The sequence below is a fragment of the Watersipora subatra genome, chromosome 1 (genome assembly GCF_963576615.1).
Source record: "Watersipora subatra chromosome 1, tzWatSuba1.1, whole genome shotgun sequence".
NCBI lineage: Eukaryota > Metazoa > Bryozoa > Gymnolaemata > Cheilostomatida > Watersiporidae > Watersipora > Watersipora subatra.
Genome location: NC_088708.1, coordinates 19,206,664 through 19,223,760, shown reverse-complemented (window position 1 = coordinate 19,223,760; position 17,097 = coordinate 19,206,664). Strand labels below are relative to the sequence as shown.

Below are 17,097 nucleotides of genomic sequence, written 5' to 3'. Positions count from 1 at the left end.
ACAGGCGAACGACAGGTGAACAACAGACAGAAAAACATTGAGATTTATATATAGAAATATATATATACAAACAGATAGGCAACCGCTTCACCAAAGAAAATTCGGCAAACCACCGAGGAGCAAAGCCAAAATTCAAACATGCATGCGTGAGACCACAACTCAGAATCAGGCCAGGACATGAAAAGGCACCAACAGAACCAGCGCTGTAGTGTATAAAATATTGCTAAACTGAAAAAACAAGAAATTGCTACTTTTTAGGAGCAAAATGTAAAGTTTGTTTTGTATAGGGACAAAGTTGTGGTCATAAATAATAGATGCAATAAAAGGTGTAAAAAATGATCACTAAACATGCTTTAATACACATTTTTTCTTGTGGTATGGACAAAAAGTTAGTAAAAATTTAGTCTATCACCACAATCGTCAGGTATGTGCATTTGCTAGAAAACGACTCGTCCTCTAAGTTGAAAAGGAAACTCTTCTAGTTACTCTGTGAGTTTACTGACAGCTTTATACTTTATCGATCTTGTTATGACTAGGTTGATTGTGCAGAGATGCTCGTGGGACAACATAGAGAAGTTGTCCTTCAACAAGGAGAAGTTTACGATCAAGCCTCATCTTCATACAGATGATCCTAGCAAGATTCATCGTTACACTGAGTCGTACAAAAAGTGAGTTCTACCGCATGAGTTTGAGGTCACTTGTTTTGAGTATCTCAGCAAGGTGCTTTTTCAAAAGATAGTATTAGATCTGTATGAATCATACAAAGTTGGTGCTATTTCCATATTTTGATCAAATTTGATTAGCTAGGTTAGTTCAACATAGCCGCTAGTACGAAAGAAAAAATGAGATTTTGTTTTACTCTTTCTCAAGAAGTGCTAGCTTTATATAGTCGTATAAAAATGATATTAACTCTGTATGAGTCATACAAAGTTATTTTTAGCTTTTTAGGTGTCATACAAAAAGTAAAACTTGACCGTATTTCATATTTTCTACAGTTTCCAAAATAATGTATTTTTTGTGTCAAAATTGCTATCCAAGATCTCAGTTGTACTGCTGCATGTTATATAGATGCAAGTACTTGATCTGGCTGTCAGAGGAGCAGCACACTTACCAGGTGCAGAGTATGACAAGGGGAGACTATCACCAAGCAGCCATCGCCGCAGGTGCTGTCCCACTAATGACCGATTATGAACAGGAGGACTACGAAGTCGAAAAAGACTATGATGATGATGTCTATGATGGAGAGGTATGACTCCAGAAACTTCTAGCATATCAGCATGCTATATAGTGTTACTAACCTATGCTGCATTCGTTTTACAGGTTTTTAAAAATCTGATTCATCATCATCGGTGATAATTAGTTTAGTTTATAAAGTCTCCGTATGCTATGTTAAACTTATAGTATTTGTTGAGACAAATAGCAGTTAAACTCTGCTACTGTAGGATTGTACATACGGAACAACTGGTGACATGCATGTTCTATGGATCATCATTATACTTTGTGATAGGTGCTCGATGAGGCCTCGTCCTATCAGTTTCATCAGGGAGACCCTGAATCTACAGGTGTGTATGACATACAGCCGGCTAAAAGCACGGTGAGTCAGCAAATTATACCAACTGCGGGTGATGTCTTAGCAAGACCTAGTAGCAGGCGGAAAGAGATAGGAGAGGAATCTATAGTGGAGGGTATTGCAGAGCATGGCTTGAGTCCGCCAAACATGGAGGAAACTCTCTCAGGTATTTCTACACTTGAATAAGATTCGTTTTCAATTAGTAGAATGTGTTCTTTATTTTTATATGCTGAAAATGGGGTATTTGTCTTTAATATTTATAATATTTAATAGGGCTAGCCTATGTAACACTTACCATATGCCCCCCCCTTGCATATAAGCCTATCTCACATATAAGCCGACCTTTTAAATTGTAACACATCGTAGGTACTTTGCAGACTTAGTACAAAATGTTTCTGATTGGTATGTAGTTGTATAATTAATCTACTGTGTCTCTACTTGGTTGAAAGGAAGCAGCCATCTGTTTACGTTAAGCCAATGGATAACATGTTTGCATCTTAGTTTCGGTTGCCAAAACACATTTTTATCATGGCATATATAGTATAATATCATTTCATTTGCTTTTAATCAGAATTATGTGTATATAAGCCGGACCTTCAGTTTGGTAAAAAAAATTTTGCGCTTTATAATCGGCTTGTATGCGAGAATATAATTTAGTATGGATTGCCTAGATCTCTTACTTGAGCTCCAAGTTGTCTTCTCTTGTTGTCTGCTTATAGAGACTGTGTTGTCACTTTTTACAGATTCATTGCACGCGAGGTTTGATGCCATTCCTTCTGACAGCCCGGAGAAGCAGTTCACTGTTGTCAAGCTTCAGAGAGACCCTGTTGCGGGTGTTGGCATACGTCTTGCTGGAGGAGGATCTTCGGGAATATTTGTAGCTTCTCTGGTGCCAGGAGGCCCGGCACACCGCAATGGCCTCATGCGGGTTGGAGATAGAATCGTTGCCATCAATGGCCGAAGTACTGAAGGTTAGTACAGGCCTTATAAGACACCATTGATAAAATGGTGCATGTGATTTGAGCCGTGTATAATTGTCAACCTTTTACAGGTGTCATCGCTTAGTGACAGTACCCTACAACAGCAATAATCCCACAAATTGCATGGCCTCTCTGATTGTATAGTTTTTTGAAAGAAACATGTGAGCTAGAAATAAGTAACTGTGGCTAGCATGCAAAATTTTAATAGATATACTGAGAGAGCAACCCAACCCAATTTCATGAGCATATGTTAATGTGGAGCAGCTTAGTGAGGAGGGTGTAGCATGTTTGATAGAGAAGTTGGTAAATTGTTTCTAGGTAAAACAAGTTTATTTACTCCTAATCATCTTGATCTTGACGGTTGAAGAAACTTGATTTTGGAACTTGATTCTGATTCTGCAAGATGATGACAGCTGTAAGGCTGTATGACAATACCTGAAATTAACCCAAGTGCTTACTATTTACCGCAATGCGCTAGTATTGCGGTAAGTAGCACGATAAATTAACACGATCATTATATAGTCTGCCAATTGTTTTCAGTAATCAGCCAAGCGCATGCGATGGAACTCATCAAGAAGTCTAATGATGTGGTAGAGATAATAATCTCTCAGGCTATATCTGATGTGACTGATCGAGCTTCTCTTCATCCTTCCAACTCTGATGAACCTTCGCCCTCAGGCTATCAGTCTACTGATGGATCGCACACTCCTCCAAGGTCTCAGACTCCCAATCTGATGGAAAGCGAACTGATACGATCGGCGGTAAGTGAAATTGCTTTTGTTTTTATTCATGTTCGTCACCAGTCATTGCTTCATTCAGTCTCACCTTCTGTTCTCATCGCAGTTGAGGGCAGAGCTCGATGCCGAAGTGGCGGCGCTTAAGGCTGGCCCACAGGATACGAACGATGAGATGAGTTTGCAGTATCAACAAGGGCTAGCTAAATATCATCCAAGGCAGCGGGGCAGTCTACAGGCACCCATACAACTTTCTTCACCAACCCATGACATCAAGCTCTCTATGCAGACTCAAAGACTGGACTCATCAACAATCAAGCAAGAGCTAGATGGAATCAGCTCGGAGGAGCCATCAACACCTCGAGCAGGTGTCTTGAAGTCTCCAACTGTTACCAACATAGGTTAGTGGAAAAGCTGTGTACGGTTGAGTGACATCAGACTTTCTTATTGAAAAGCTAGTTATAACTTATTTAATTGACTCGGTGCACTGCAGGTCAGGAAGGGACACCTCGAGTCTACGGTAAGATATGAAACAGTGTTTCAGTTTGTCACCAAGTCTCAGCGTAAAGACTGATCAGCCCTGAGCTCCGTGTACACATGACACATACCACGTGTTTCTCCCAATGCACAATTCACAACTCAATTACCTATTATACACGCCTTTAAGTGTACCAGATTATTGTAAATGTTCCTTCTATGTAAAGCAGCCTTTCAACATGTACTAAACGTATGCACCTGTTTTGTATATGCTCTATACAAGCTGTGTGCATATACCCTCGGTGTCTTGTGTCCCACATTTATCATCGCTCTTCATAGGTATATCCTTCACACGTTCATGAAACCTCTCACTCTCTACCTATTACTTAGACATTCACATATTCTGCAGATGAATATCTATTTCTATTTCTCATGGCAATTTACGTACAATACTTCTTTCTCAGCATAACTTTTCCATTCCTTTTCATTGTTGTAAGGCAACCGCTGACTCCATATTCTACTTGGTGGGCATGTTTTATTTTTATGTTTGCAGATGACATTAGCACAGGAGAATCGGATGCTGAAGATGTCTCAACTCTTCCCGCTGTAAGCAAACATGTTGCCGGAGGAGTTCACTCCTCCCACATAGGGTCTATGTCATCAACTGATGCCGAAACATCAGATACAGGCAGCAGGAGATTGTCAGCATTTGCTACTCCCACTAAGAAAGCGCAAGCTTTATCTGTTCATAAGACCGCCATTGCGCCAGCTCAGGCTAATCTCTCCTCTCAGACTAGGTATAGTACGAGAGGGCTGAAGGGTGATGAGAATAAAGAAAGTTATCAGATGCCTAATGCTGACTCCCCCAGCGTGAGCAGCACTCTATCAGAGCATGAGAGTGATATGTACAATTCCCTAAATGTTAGCCAGCTTACAGGAGAAAACGGGCTGTGGCATGGACACTCGTACAGCAGAGATACTGAATCTGACACCACCGCTATGTCTGATGTATCTAGCAAAGGGGTTATAACTACTGCTGCTTCTGAGGTAGGTAGTCTTCCATTCCGATAGCTGACTAGGGCTATAATTTCAGCATGCTAATAAAACTCTCTGGGATATATCTGGTTAGTTCTCTGTCATCCAGGTCAACATTTGCACAGCCAACTACTGGCTAAGTTCCTTCTTCCTTTGATGATGAAAAAAATAACAGTAATCATAGGCAACAATAATAGTAATCATATGTAACAATAACAGGAATCATATATAACAATAACAGTGACCACATGCAACAATAACAGTAATCATATGCAACAATAACAGTAATTATATGCAACAATAACAGTAACCACATGCAACAATAACAGTAACCACATGCAACAATAACAGTAATCATAAGTAACAATAACAGGAATCATATATAACAATAACAGTAATCATATGCAACAATAACAGTAAACATGTGTGCAACAATAACAGTAATCATATGCAACAATAACAGTAATCATATGCAACAATAACAGTAGGCATATGCAACAATAACAGTAATCATAAGTAACAATAACAGGAATCATATATAACAATAACAGTAATCATATGCAACAATAACAGTAAACATGTGTGCAACAATAACAGTAATCATATGCAACAATAACAGTAATCATATGCAACAATAACAGTAGGCATATGCAGTTAGTTGAGGCTCATGTGAGTAATTATGAGTGTATCATATCGTTGATATTTTGAGTAGACGACCTACTACGCATCATCAGATGATTTCAGTTTATCAGTAAACTCTAAGATGAGAATGTCCTGCAGTGTTTAGTTAGCTCTAGTGACAGTTGAATGATAACTAATCACTATATATAGCCCATAGTACTGTAGAATGATTAAACACAAGTCCATCTATGGCTTCTAATAGTAATATAGCAACTCTCCGAGTAGTCCAAACATCAGTTTAGTTCCTTATTATTACAATAACTTTGACATCAGTTGGAAATACAAACGAGAATCTGCATCTATTGCAACAGAAAATTGTTGTTGTTTGCTTCTAACATTAGCTGTGCATAAGACATTACCTACAAGTCCTACATATACCTAACCATTATTCAGTTCCTATTATTACAGGAATTGTGGGAGAAACTAGTTCCTTAAACTGAATGTTACAGTTTACTGTAATTGGTAGTTTAGCATGTTTCCTTGAGGCTATTCTTACCCTGTGTTATAAAATTAGCCTTTTAGTGGTCTTTGTTTAACACTCATGCTAACATGCACTGAGTTTGAAGGTTAGCATAAACTGGCTATGCTTACTAGCAGCATGGCGGTCACAGTGTTGGTTTTGATTAAATGCTCAGAAAAACTTTATTAAAATGAACAATTAAGCTCTTGTAAAAGTATATCAACTTACAGTCTAAAGATGTTAGATATATGAATTTTAACTTACAGGTAGATTAATTGTACTTTATACTATAGTCAATTGATGAACCACACAATAGTGTCCCTTCTTACTCTATAGTGAAAAGTTCTGTAGGCTCCTCTTTTCCTAAAGAGCTTATAGCTTGCACAAACATATATTTGTTCCTATCGGGCTATTACTATTATGACTAGGCTTCTGTCTGTTAGCAGATGCAAGGACGGAAACCAGATTACCAATCCTCTCAGCCCCCTCTCTCTTATGACTCTGATGAACTCTCAGAAGAGATCTCTGAGATGATGTCAGGCCCTGCACCCAACCTCGCTAGAAACATGACACCTTCTGGCCACTCTCTGTTAGTCAATCACTAGACAGAATTTTCCCTGTGATGATTTTTCTAGCAGTATATGATGCATATGTTTACTATAATCGTGCTCAACCTTCATAGCTTTGAGTATTTTCTCTTTACAGCGCTGCTTCAGGGGACAGTCTGACTAGCACCCCTATTGAACCCAGTGGTCTACAAGTTAAACTAAAGACCCCTATAGATGATCGTCTGGAAGCGGGAGATGCGTATGAGCTGACCTTGCATAAAATAAACCAATCACTTGGCCTTAATGTAACAGTACGTCATCTGCAGATAAAACAAACTTTATTTTATTTAACTAACGAGTCTATTAAACTTATGTGGTATATATAATATTTTTATTGATTCTACCTTTTATTTCAATGCCGATTATCAATATTTACATAAACACCAAAACATTTAAAATATAGTACTAACATATTTTCCCAGTTTTCTAGAATTACTATAGGGATGTTATAATGAACGTTATGGGCTTTGGTGAATTTTTAGCAAATTTGTGTGTAAATATGAATCTTTTACTTGGATATGAAAACAGGATAATTTAGAGTTTATAAAACTTTAGGGAGGCATCAACACGAGTGTGAAACACGGAGGCATCTACGTTAAGTCACTGGTGCCACGAGGTGCTGCCGACATGTCAGCACGTGTGCGGATAGGTGATCGGTTGATGAGTGTCAACTCCATCCATCTTACATCCGTCACACACAAGCAAGCCGTAGAGACTCTGAGAAGTGCATCTAACCCTGTTAGCCTTGTTCTACAGAGAGGCGAGCCACCAGCCACTCAGGTGTGCGATTAAATTATTTTCAAAATCTTCAAATCTTTCTAAAAAAATGTTAAATCATTTTTCATCACTGGTTAGTTTATTATTATGTTATTATGGTTATTACATTTTTTAATGTCGAGAGATAAAAATTCAGCGTCACTTTTGGTTGAACAGTAGTATTACTACTATAGTTGCTACAGTCAATCCCTTCTTACGATCAGCTCAATCATACAAATCTTCTGACATCTGATGAGAATTTAATGATGATATTGGACTGTACACCGAGAGTAATTCCAACATACGACGTTCAGAGTTATTTGAAAATTTTCAGTTTCAAAAGTAGAAGTGAAAAGTCGGGGAAATTTAAATATAGTAAACAGTATGCAAGCTAAGTTAGTTTCAACTCCACAAGTTTTAGTAAAGTTCCTCAGTTTCATCCCCACTTGTACCACCAAACCTGTGCACTATCGAGTCTACACTTCTGTTTACCTGTTTCATTAGAGTATTACTTTATTCATCTTGTTTTTGCATGTATTTAAATTTGTTTTATTTTTGCCTAATTTTATATAATACATTTGTTTTATTGTTATTTATAGCTCTACAGTCTTAATGTTTATAGCTCTACAGTCTTAATGTTTATAGCTCTACAGTCTTAATGTTTATAGCTCTACAGTCTTAATGTTTATAGCTCTACAGTCTTAATGTTTATAGCTCTACAGTCTTAATGTTTATAGCTCTACAGTCTTAATGTTTATAGCTCTACAGTCTTAATGTTTATAGCTCTACAGTCTTAATGTTTATAGCTCTACAGTCTTAATGTTTATAGCTCTACAGTCTTAATGTTTATAGCTCTACAGTCTTAATGTTTATAGCTCTACAGTTATTAAGAAGTTATTTTAAAGTATGGAACAAATTAAGTTGGTTACAATGTGTTCTTATGGGGATATGTGCTGCAACATACAACGGTACAAGATTACAAGATGCAACATACAAGCAGATTTAAAACAAATTAACATGCTATCTAGGGGTATGACTGCTACTGTCGCCAATTAGAGCCCAATGTGGAAAAAGTTCTCCAGCCAGCACCAGTAAACAGAGTAGACATTATTATTGTTTTGTATTTAGGTTGGTAGCAAGAGGCCTACATCTTCACCAGACCTAGCTAGTCCAATGAGTGAAAGTAGAGACTCTACAGCCACACCTCGTGCTGAGATTAATAACTTTACACCAGATATCGAGAAACTGCCTGTAGTAAGAGAGGGTAAGCTGTTGGCTGGTAGAAGCTGTCAATGTATGACTGACTGTTCTATGAATATAATTCTGTACACCTATAAAAATGTTAAAACATTTGGTTATTTCTTTAACAGGTAAATGCATGCTTGTGGAGCTAACAAAGGGTAAAACCGGATTAGGATTCAGTGTTTGTGGAGGACGGAGCACATCAACTGACTCGAGTGCATCCCTGATGAGAGTGAAAAAAATATTTCCTCGCGGCTCTGCTGCTCTCAGTGGTCAGCTGAATGTCGGAGATATTATATTACGAGTGAATGATAAGTCAGTCGAGGGTCTGTCGCATAATGTAAGTATTGGGTCTTGTCATATGCACTCGTAATAACTGTGTCATATGCACTCGTAATAACTGTGTCATATGCACTCATAATCACTGTGTCATATGCACTCGTAATAACTGTGTCATGTGCACTCGTAATAACTGAGTCATATGCACTCGTAATAACTGGGTCAATGCATTCATAATAACTGTGTCAATGCATTTGTAATAACTGTGTCAATGCCTTTGTGTTTGTGTGTTGTTCTTGTTAGTAATTTTATCTCATTTTGCATGGCTCTGTTTTAAACCTACTATATATCTTATATATCTACTAGCTGCGTTACCCGTGTTCGGGAACAGATTTACTTTAAGCAATAGTTTTATTGAGAGTTGTTTTTCATACTGTAAAACACCTCCAAATATGCAATCTACTGAAATTTTTGTGCTGATCAGGCTGCATACACATATGCAGACGTACATGTCAATAATGTTGGAGAGACCAATGGAAATATGCAATGTGTTCTACAGCTAATCAATGCACCAGTCTCGAACCACTCAAATCGGAGTTGTCCTAATTTTGTACACAGAACTGATAATGAAATTGACATTGCTAGGCAAACTGAAGTTCTTCAAACTGGCAGTATTGAAAAGTTTTACATATTTATTTTAAGAAATTGTAGAAAATATTTTTGCTTTTGCACTGCTAAGCTATCACCAGCATTTATTGAATTGAGACTTCTACATGTTTAAAACACTAATCATGACTCACCAGTTCTTTGTCTAGAGCCTGTGTTTTGACATGGTATATATAAACTGTGCAGCAGTAACAATTGATAAAATTTATTGTCAATAAAATTTACTATATAAACTACATATATGGCCTCTCGCCTTTCCAACATAAGGCATTACATCTGGAGCATTTTTGGACATTCGTCCCATAGAAAAATTTGGCCCTATTCTGTGTTGCAGAACTGTAGTCAAGTGCGAAGTTTTCTGCCCATACACGGCGCCTGATAGCAGCTGCTGTAGTTAGTGCATCTTGCTGTTGTCGGCGGTTCATCTGCTCTGAAAATTCAGCTCGCCGAGCAGCTGTTGTAGCTAGTGCATCATGTTCTTGTTGCCGCTGCATCTGCTCGGAGGTTTCTGCACGTCTGGCCACTGTAGCGGCTGTTCTGAGCCATTTGAGCCGCTGCTGGGTCGCTCAGCAGTCTCCGCACTTCTAGCAGCTGCAGCATCTATTCTGGCCTGCTCTCGATGTACCTGTGTTTGTTCAGTGGTTTCTGCTCGTCTAGCTGCTGCTTTGCGAATTCGGTCTTTTACTCTACGGGAATCAATCTGTTCTTGCGTTTGGGCAGTAGGCTTTTTTGGAGGCATTGTACTGCTTCAAGCGTTTCTAAAAGTGAATGAGATGGTGTGCTTTTTTGTAATATACGCTGCTCACTTTCTTCTCACCGTCGCCTATCGCAGCGCTCGGAGTGCCCGTGCACTTTCTGTAGTAGCTGTAGTTCTGTGGTACTCGTAGCTGAAAAAAAAGTAAAAGTAACTCAGCGGCGGAAGGAAATGAACATGTTTACTATCACAAACAGTGGCAAATCCAACGTTTTCAACCCTTTCACTGAAGTAGACTCATTTATGGCTTTCTATGGTCAACCGCCATAGACACATTTATGCGACTGTCTCAGCAATTGCTAGTAACTGAATTTTATTATTCGTTGATGACATAACCAACGATCTATAAGACTTTTATGCTAGTGACCGTGTTGACCTAAGATTTCTCTATAAAATTAGCCTAAAGTTTAATTTTAAATCTTTGTTTGAGAATTTCCAACATAAAAACGAACATTTTTTGAGCAAGTTTATTAAATGCGTCCAAGTTAGAAAACAAATAACTACTTATGTTGATGACATTATAGCCGACTCAGATTTTTGTGATTACACAGATAATTAAAATAGCAATAGCAGCACTGACTCTGATGGTGGTGAAAGTAATGGTTTTGTAAGAATAAGGAACAATGTAGAGGATAGTTTTAGCTTTGTAGCTTCACATCGCTTTATCAACACACAAAGTATTGATACAAGGAATTTTTTTGCATAGCAGTGCTTGTTAACATGTTGGCAAAATGAAATTTATAACCAAAACAAACATTTTAGATAAAGTTTCAAATTGAAAAAATATTGTATACGTATGAAGCAATATCGGCAAAATGGCTGGCAGTAGGCCGATAGCTAAATTTGTACATGGACGCAAGTGAAAGGGTTATGTATTGAAATTGTGGCAAATCATAGAGACATAGACAATACAACATTAAATAAGAAGTACTTAACTTTTTGATGTGGAAATTTAGTAGGTGAGAACCGCATTTTTTCCAGTGACCGCAAGAAACAAACATTTACGTGACCTTCTTGGTACATATTGACAGTAAATATTAATTGCATGTAAATTACTACTCATTAATTTATTTTATTTAATGAGTAGTACATTTGTATAGCTGTATAGGCACCTTTGTATAGGCCGCAGAACTCAGGACGGTGCTTTTTAACACGGCAGCAACTTTGCTGTTTAAAACGGAACAGTGTCGTTGGGCACCGCAAAGAGGCGCGCTAACCAGAGATCACGTGATTTTTGTGTAAAAACGATGAATAGGTTATGTATAGAGGCGCACTAATCGGAGTTTCCCGTTAATGCGCCCTAGATACCTAGTAGCGGCTAATAGCCCAAAAAGTACTGTACTCTATAAGGCGGACACACACACACATACATACATACACAGACAACGATTGCCGTTTATATAGTAGATATATAAGCTACCTATATATAAGATATAAGATATCATATATCTTCATAAACTAACTGATTTTAAAACTCAAAGACAACAGTATCAAATTATGAGACCATGTTACACACACATGACATTACTTTCACTCAAACAGAATGACAAGACTTCTCAGGTCACACGATATCACTAATATTTCTATTCTGTCATACATGCAGCCATATGCCTGGAGACTGCACTAAATATAGTTAATGTGTACAAACTTAAACTTAATATAATATAAGTTTTAGCTCTACTTTCAATCAAACTGCATCTAATCTAATTAAGTGCATTGTGTTTACTCATTTGCTGCCATTTTGCTTTTTAAAGTTACCTGATTATAAGGTGATCGCATTTGCAATGGTCTCACAGTATTCAACAGTTTTCTGCATTATTAGTATCAAAGCTAAAATAATTTAATCATGAAGCTTTTCACTGCATATTGATACTCTGTTATGGTAATCTTAAACAGCGCACCTTTGGCTCAGCTTATGTGCTGTTTCTTTGGTTGTGCCTCACCTGTGTCCTGGAGTTGTCTATCCCTACCTTGTGATATGGCTAGGCTTTGCTATGATTAGCAGTTGGAATTGCAGGAAACTGTTCAAGTGCTGAGGACTGCACCAGCGATTGTCAAACTCTTCATATGCCGACCTGACCCACGCCTCCTCTCACCACTTCCTGACGCAGCTATGTCATCCTCATCTCTAGGAGATCAACTCGAGGAGGTGTCTGGTGAACCGGCGACACGACAGACTTCAAGGGACCAATCAAGAGAGTCTACATTAACAAAGACGCATTCGCAAGACTCTACTTTGACCAAATCTTCTGGCAGCGCATCACTTACCCAGTCTATGACAAAATTTTCAGCTAGCCAATCAAATGAGCCGACTCTTAGCAAATCATACCGAGGATCTGCGCGCAGTTTTGATGAATCACAAACTACAGTAGAATCCAGCAGCCCGTCGCGATTGCTCACTGATTCAGGGGATTCCAGGGATTCCAGACTGTCAGCTTCTGATATGAATGATGCAAGGTCTTCCATTTCAGCCACATCCACAGCTACATATGGCACTCAGGTATTGCAGTGAAGACATGATAGTTTTCCTGGCCATTCTAACTGTTACTGTCTTATCAGGATTCCTTCTATCTAATCTTTGTCCTGTTTGCTGATGGCATTATTTACTATATATGTTTACAATCTTATATCGGCTGTTGCATGTACCTTGCTGCCATGTTTAATGAGCATTGCTAGAGGGAGGATAAGTTGCGACAGTTGAATAAGTCTGCTGATTAAAACAGCATACACTAGAGAGCATTCAGGTTGAGATCCTAAATCACGTTCATGTTTTATAAGATAAATTATTGAAATTATGGAGCTAAATGCAGCAATTGTTGTGCCTTTTCTGGACAAAAGCTTTATTGATTAAGTCATTTGTGGTGAGAAATATTAAATTTAGGCATTCAATTAATTCTTTTTTACAAATAAATAAAGCGTAGACCATCACGTTGTTTGCACAACCCTGGGAAATATTTACTTGCCAAGTTTTGAATTTTAACGTGTTATTCCAGCATGGTGTGACCTCTACAGCCAAGTTATCGTTATTGTTACCATATCTCCTTTAGTACATCGTCATATTTCTCATCTTTCAACTGCTGACCTGCCGTTTCCTTTTCTGCTGCCTAATGCAGCAAGCAGTGTTATCAAAAAATTTGAGCTCCAACAACAAACAAAAGCATATAAGAAAGATTACTATAATATAAAGTATAAACAGCTGTTAGTCAATCACCACAAATTTGTTTCAAGCAGTTATAGATATAGATAGAGTTTTAGATATATAGATACAGTTATAGATCTGCTCACATCCAGTTATAGATCTGCTCACATCCTGTTATAGATCTGCTCACATCCAGTTATAGATCTGCTCACATCCAGTAATAAATTTCTGAAATTATCGCCTGATAAGTGCGGATTTATATCTGATTGAAACAAGTATCTTGTGATTGACTCACAGCTAAGTGTTCTTTATATTTTATATTATAGTATAATTCACTCTACATTTAGTGTATCTTTTTCTATTATTTTGTACAAAACCAGTGTTTCTAATGATTATAAGAAAGATTATGTATTGTATGTTACAAAATGGCATCAAAGACTCGAGAGCTAGTAACATCTTTATGTCAGCATCTCGTGTGCACCAACTACTCTTTCATTTCATACAACATTTACACGTTTGTATATTTGCAATTCTCACTTAGGAATCGAGTACAAGCAAGGATACCGTGCTTACAGCCCTTAAGTCACCCCCAGTTCAAGAATTTGAGGCTAGCTTGAAAGCAAGACGGGGTGTAGACTACAGCCTTCCTACTCCGATCAGAGAATTAGATGACATGCTAGATGACAACACATCTGTTCGTACATCCAGGTATGCTGACCCCTACCCAGAAAGGGCTCTTCTGTGTTTACCTTCCATAGTTTTCCTGCTGTTTCCTAAAATCTGATTCATATTACTGAAAAGTAACTAACCTTTTTTATGTTTGATCTACATGTATCATGATCATCAGCACAGGTTAATTCACCGCAGATTTAAAAGGTAAATACCCTTCTTTTAAAACTTGGTATAGAGAAAAAAACAAGAGCCTGTTTGCTGATATTATCAATTTTTTAAAGCTAAAATTCACTAAAAAGGCAAAAAAGAAATCTTTGGCTGATATAAATACATATTACAGTTGATCATTTGTTGGTTGGTCTAAATAGAACTAAAAAATAAGAGTTTTCTACTCCAACTTTGATTGGCAAAGCAAGGGAGACAACTTTGAAAGTTCACTTTTTTAACTAAAACTCTAGCCTGTTTTGACAAACTGTTGTTTTTGCGGAGTTGTCCCCCGTCGAGCGGGCGAGCGACACAACAGCTTGTCACAAAATGTACAGCACCTGATGCATCAGCTGCACTTATAGGGAGTTCTTCTCTTCCGTCTATGCGGCTTAGTTGCGATGTTATATTGGTCGCTCCATTGGTAATCATAACTGATTTCGCGCAAAAATTTATGTAGAAAAAATAAGATTACAACGTTTAACCAAAGACTGTTGGTTGTTTACAACTCTGTTGTAAACTTTAGTAAAACTTAAGAATAAAATAAATTGAAAATAAAATCCATAAGAACAAATAAAACTGACTGATACAAAAATAGAAGTTAAACTGACTGAGCGCACAAATAATGACATGTTTAGTCGCTGTTGTTGCCTAAGTTCTCAAGTTCTACTAAAGTTTACCGCAGAGACTGGTCGCTGGTTAAACGTTGTAATCTTATTTTTTTCTACATAAATTTCTGCGCGAAATCCGTTATGATTACCAATGGAGCAACCGACATAACATTGCAACCAAGCCGCATAGACGGAAGAGAACAACTCCCTATAAGTGCAGCTGATGCATCAATTGCAGTACATCTTGTGACAAGCTGTTGTGTTGCTTACCCGCGTGAGGGGGGACAACTCCGCAGAAACAACAGTTTATCAAGACAGGCTACTAAAACTCATGTAACACTATATTTAGTCAAGCGCTGAATAACCTAAATCAAACAAAGTTAAAAACTGGTGGATTTTTACAAATTTACTTGAAGTGACACACAAAGACTCCACTGTAATTGAGATAACTAATGTTATATAGGGATAGTTTTAACGAGAAAACTATATCTGATGATAACCGCAAAGGTTCTGCTTTTTACCTCTTACCGTTTGTAACGTCTTCTCATTTTTAGGAGTCACTCTCCACAATTCCTTTCTCGAAGGAGCTCAATAGGCCAGAGTGGACAGAGGCTGCCAAGAGAACCTGAAGTTATAGCAATCAGTGATCAGAGGCTAGCTGTATCAGCCAGTCAGGATTTGGGTAGTGATGAGGAGAGCACAACAACTACTGGTTCAGGCATGTCTTGAAAGTCGTTCATAGCACTTTTGTGTATCTTATTTTGTTGGGCAGCTCAGACTCGCGGCTGACTCTGTTACAGTTAATAGAGCCTATTATAGTAGTTACTAGTGCTGGTCCAATGGATATGCATTTTGTTTTTTACCCATTGGTTTGTCACTTCTTTGTTCTATTAGAAGATGAGTCAAGCTCTGGAAGCTCAGGGAGCTCTGATACCAGCTCAAGCACAGCTGATATTCCTAACTCATCACTGCCTGAAGCACCTGCTGTCATGCCTGATCCAGAGCTTCAGCCAGTTGTCTTCAGCATATCCAGTCTTTCGCGGTCTTCATCGCCATCCACCGAGGACTCCATCTCACCAAGAGTGAGTGTTTTAGCTGAAATCAGAAAGGGAATCTTTTTATTGTTCAAAGGATTGCAGCTTGCTACTAGAAGAAAGTTTATTTTACCCATGACCAAACACGAGCGGAGCGAGTGTGTTTGGGAGCTTTATAATAAATTCATATGTGCACACAACTCCCGAAAAGTATCCACCAACAGCCATACCCAAACCCTTTTACCGAAATCCTATCAAAAAATTTACCGGTAACCATTTTTCTTCGGAGTCGTTTAAGTATAATAATGGTACAAAACACCTATACACCTATTTAAATATGTTACCAAGTCTTTGAAAATTGTTGAAAATATCCTAAAACTTACCCATCTGATCGGATGATACATAACTAGAAAGATTCATTTAGCCAAAAGTCGCCATTAAAACCTGACAAGCCTTTTTAATCAAAATTAGACCGGCCAACAAAACGCCCATAAAGCTGTGCGACAGATAGTAGAAAAACGTGCACATCTCACTAGTCGATGGCATTGTCCAATTGCCGAAGGTTTCTGTAATAAACGTAGATCGTTTGTTTTACCTTCAGTAAATCGTAACATTACGACATTGCAATATTGATTTACAGGTACGAAAATGTGGTACACAGTTTATCAGCCTATGTTTTTTTGTCCAATTACCGAAGTTTTCATTAAATTATCTAGAACATTAGCCAAATTTCGTTACATCTTATGTACAAGCTAGGGCCGAACTCCAACGCCCCTTTATGACAAGAACATTTCTTTATTTTGATCCTGTTTGCAGAAAACTTCCAGACACACTTCCTTGCTTTGTGTTACAGATCACTGTCAAAACCATTCTACATTCAACACAACCAACTTTCAAACTGTGTATATTACACAGCAGCTTGCCATTTTACTTCTAATATTGCATTTCTCCTATTGCAGGAGAGAGATATAAACATATAATCTTTTCCTTTCATTATTGCTGTTTGTTGTACATAATAACACCCAGTACATTACGGCTACCATTGCAGCTACCATTGCAGTTATCCTATTGCACTGCAGTGCCATTTGACTGCTACTACTGTAATGCATTTCTCAACCGGCAGTACCCTTTCTTTTTTCCATTATCACTTTGGTCGTGGGCTGTATGACAGGGGGAATTTCTAGTTACTACTATC

General features: G+C 38.0%; 1 protein-coding gene across 1 annotated transcript in view; it reads left to right on the top strand.

Moving 5' to 3' along the window:
* LOC137408286 (tyrosine-protein phosphatase non-receptor type 13-like) overlaps positions 1–17,097 on the top strand; it is a 33,071-nt gene that overhangs the window by 12,081 nt on the left and 3,893 nt on the right. Inside the window, exons 18-34 of the mRNA XM_068094787.1 lie at positions 537–668; positions 1,069–1,246; positions 1,508–1,736; positions 2,314–2,541; positions 3,091–3,311; positions 3,394–3,685; positions 4,315–4,808; positions 6,384–6,526; positions 6,643–6,796; positions 7,101–7,309; positions 7,728–7,806; positions 8,430–8,565; positions 8,672–8,883; positions 12,260–12,742; positions 13,923–14,089; positions 15,423–15,586; positions 15,763–15,950. Coding sequence (XP_067950888.1) covers positions 537–668; positions 1,069–1,246; positions 1,508–1,736; positions 2,314–2,541; positions 3,091–3,311; positions 3,394–3,685; positions 4,315–4,808; positions 6,384–6,526; positions 6,643–6,796; positions 7,101–7,309; positions 7,728–7,806; positions 8,430–8,565; positions 8,672–8,883; positions 12,260–12,742; positions 13,923–14,089; positions 15,423–15,586; positions 15,763–15,950 — 3,709 coding nt within the window. The remainder of the gene's footprint in view (positions 1–536; positions 669–1,068; positions 1,247–1,507; positions 1,737–2,313; positions 2,542–3,090; positions 3,312–3,393; positions 3,686–4,314; positions 4,809–6,383; positions 6,527–6,642; positions 6,797–7,100; positions 7,310–7,727; positions 7,807–8,429; positions 8,566–8,671; positions 8,884–12,259; positions 12,743–13,922; positions 14,090–15,422; positions 15,587–15,762; positions 15,951–17,097) is intronic.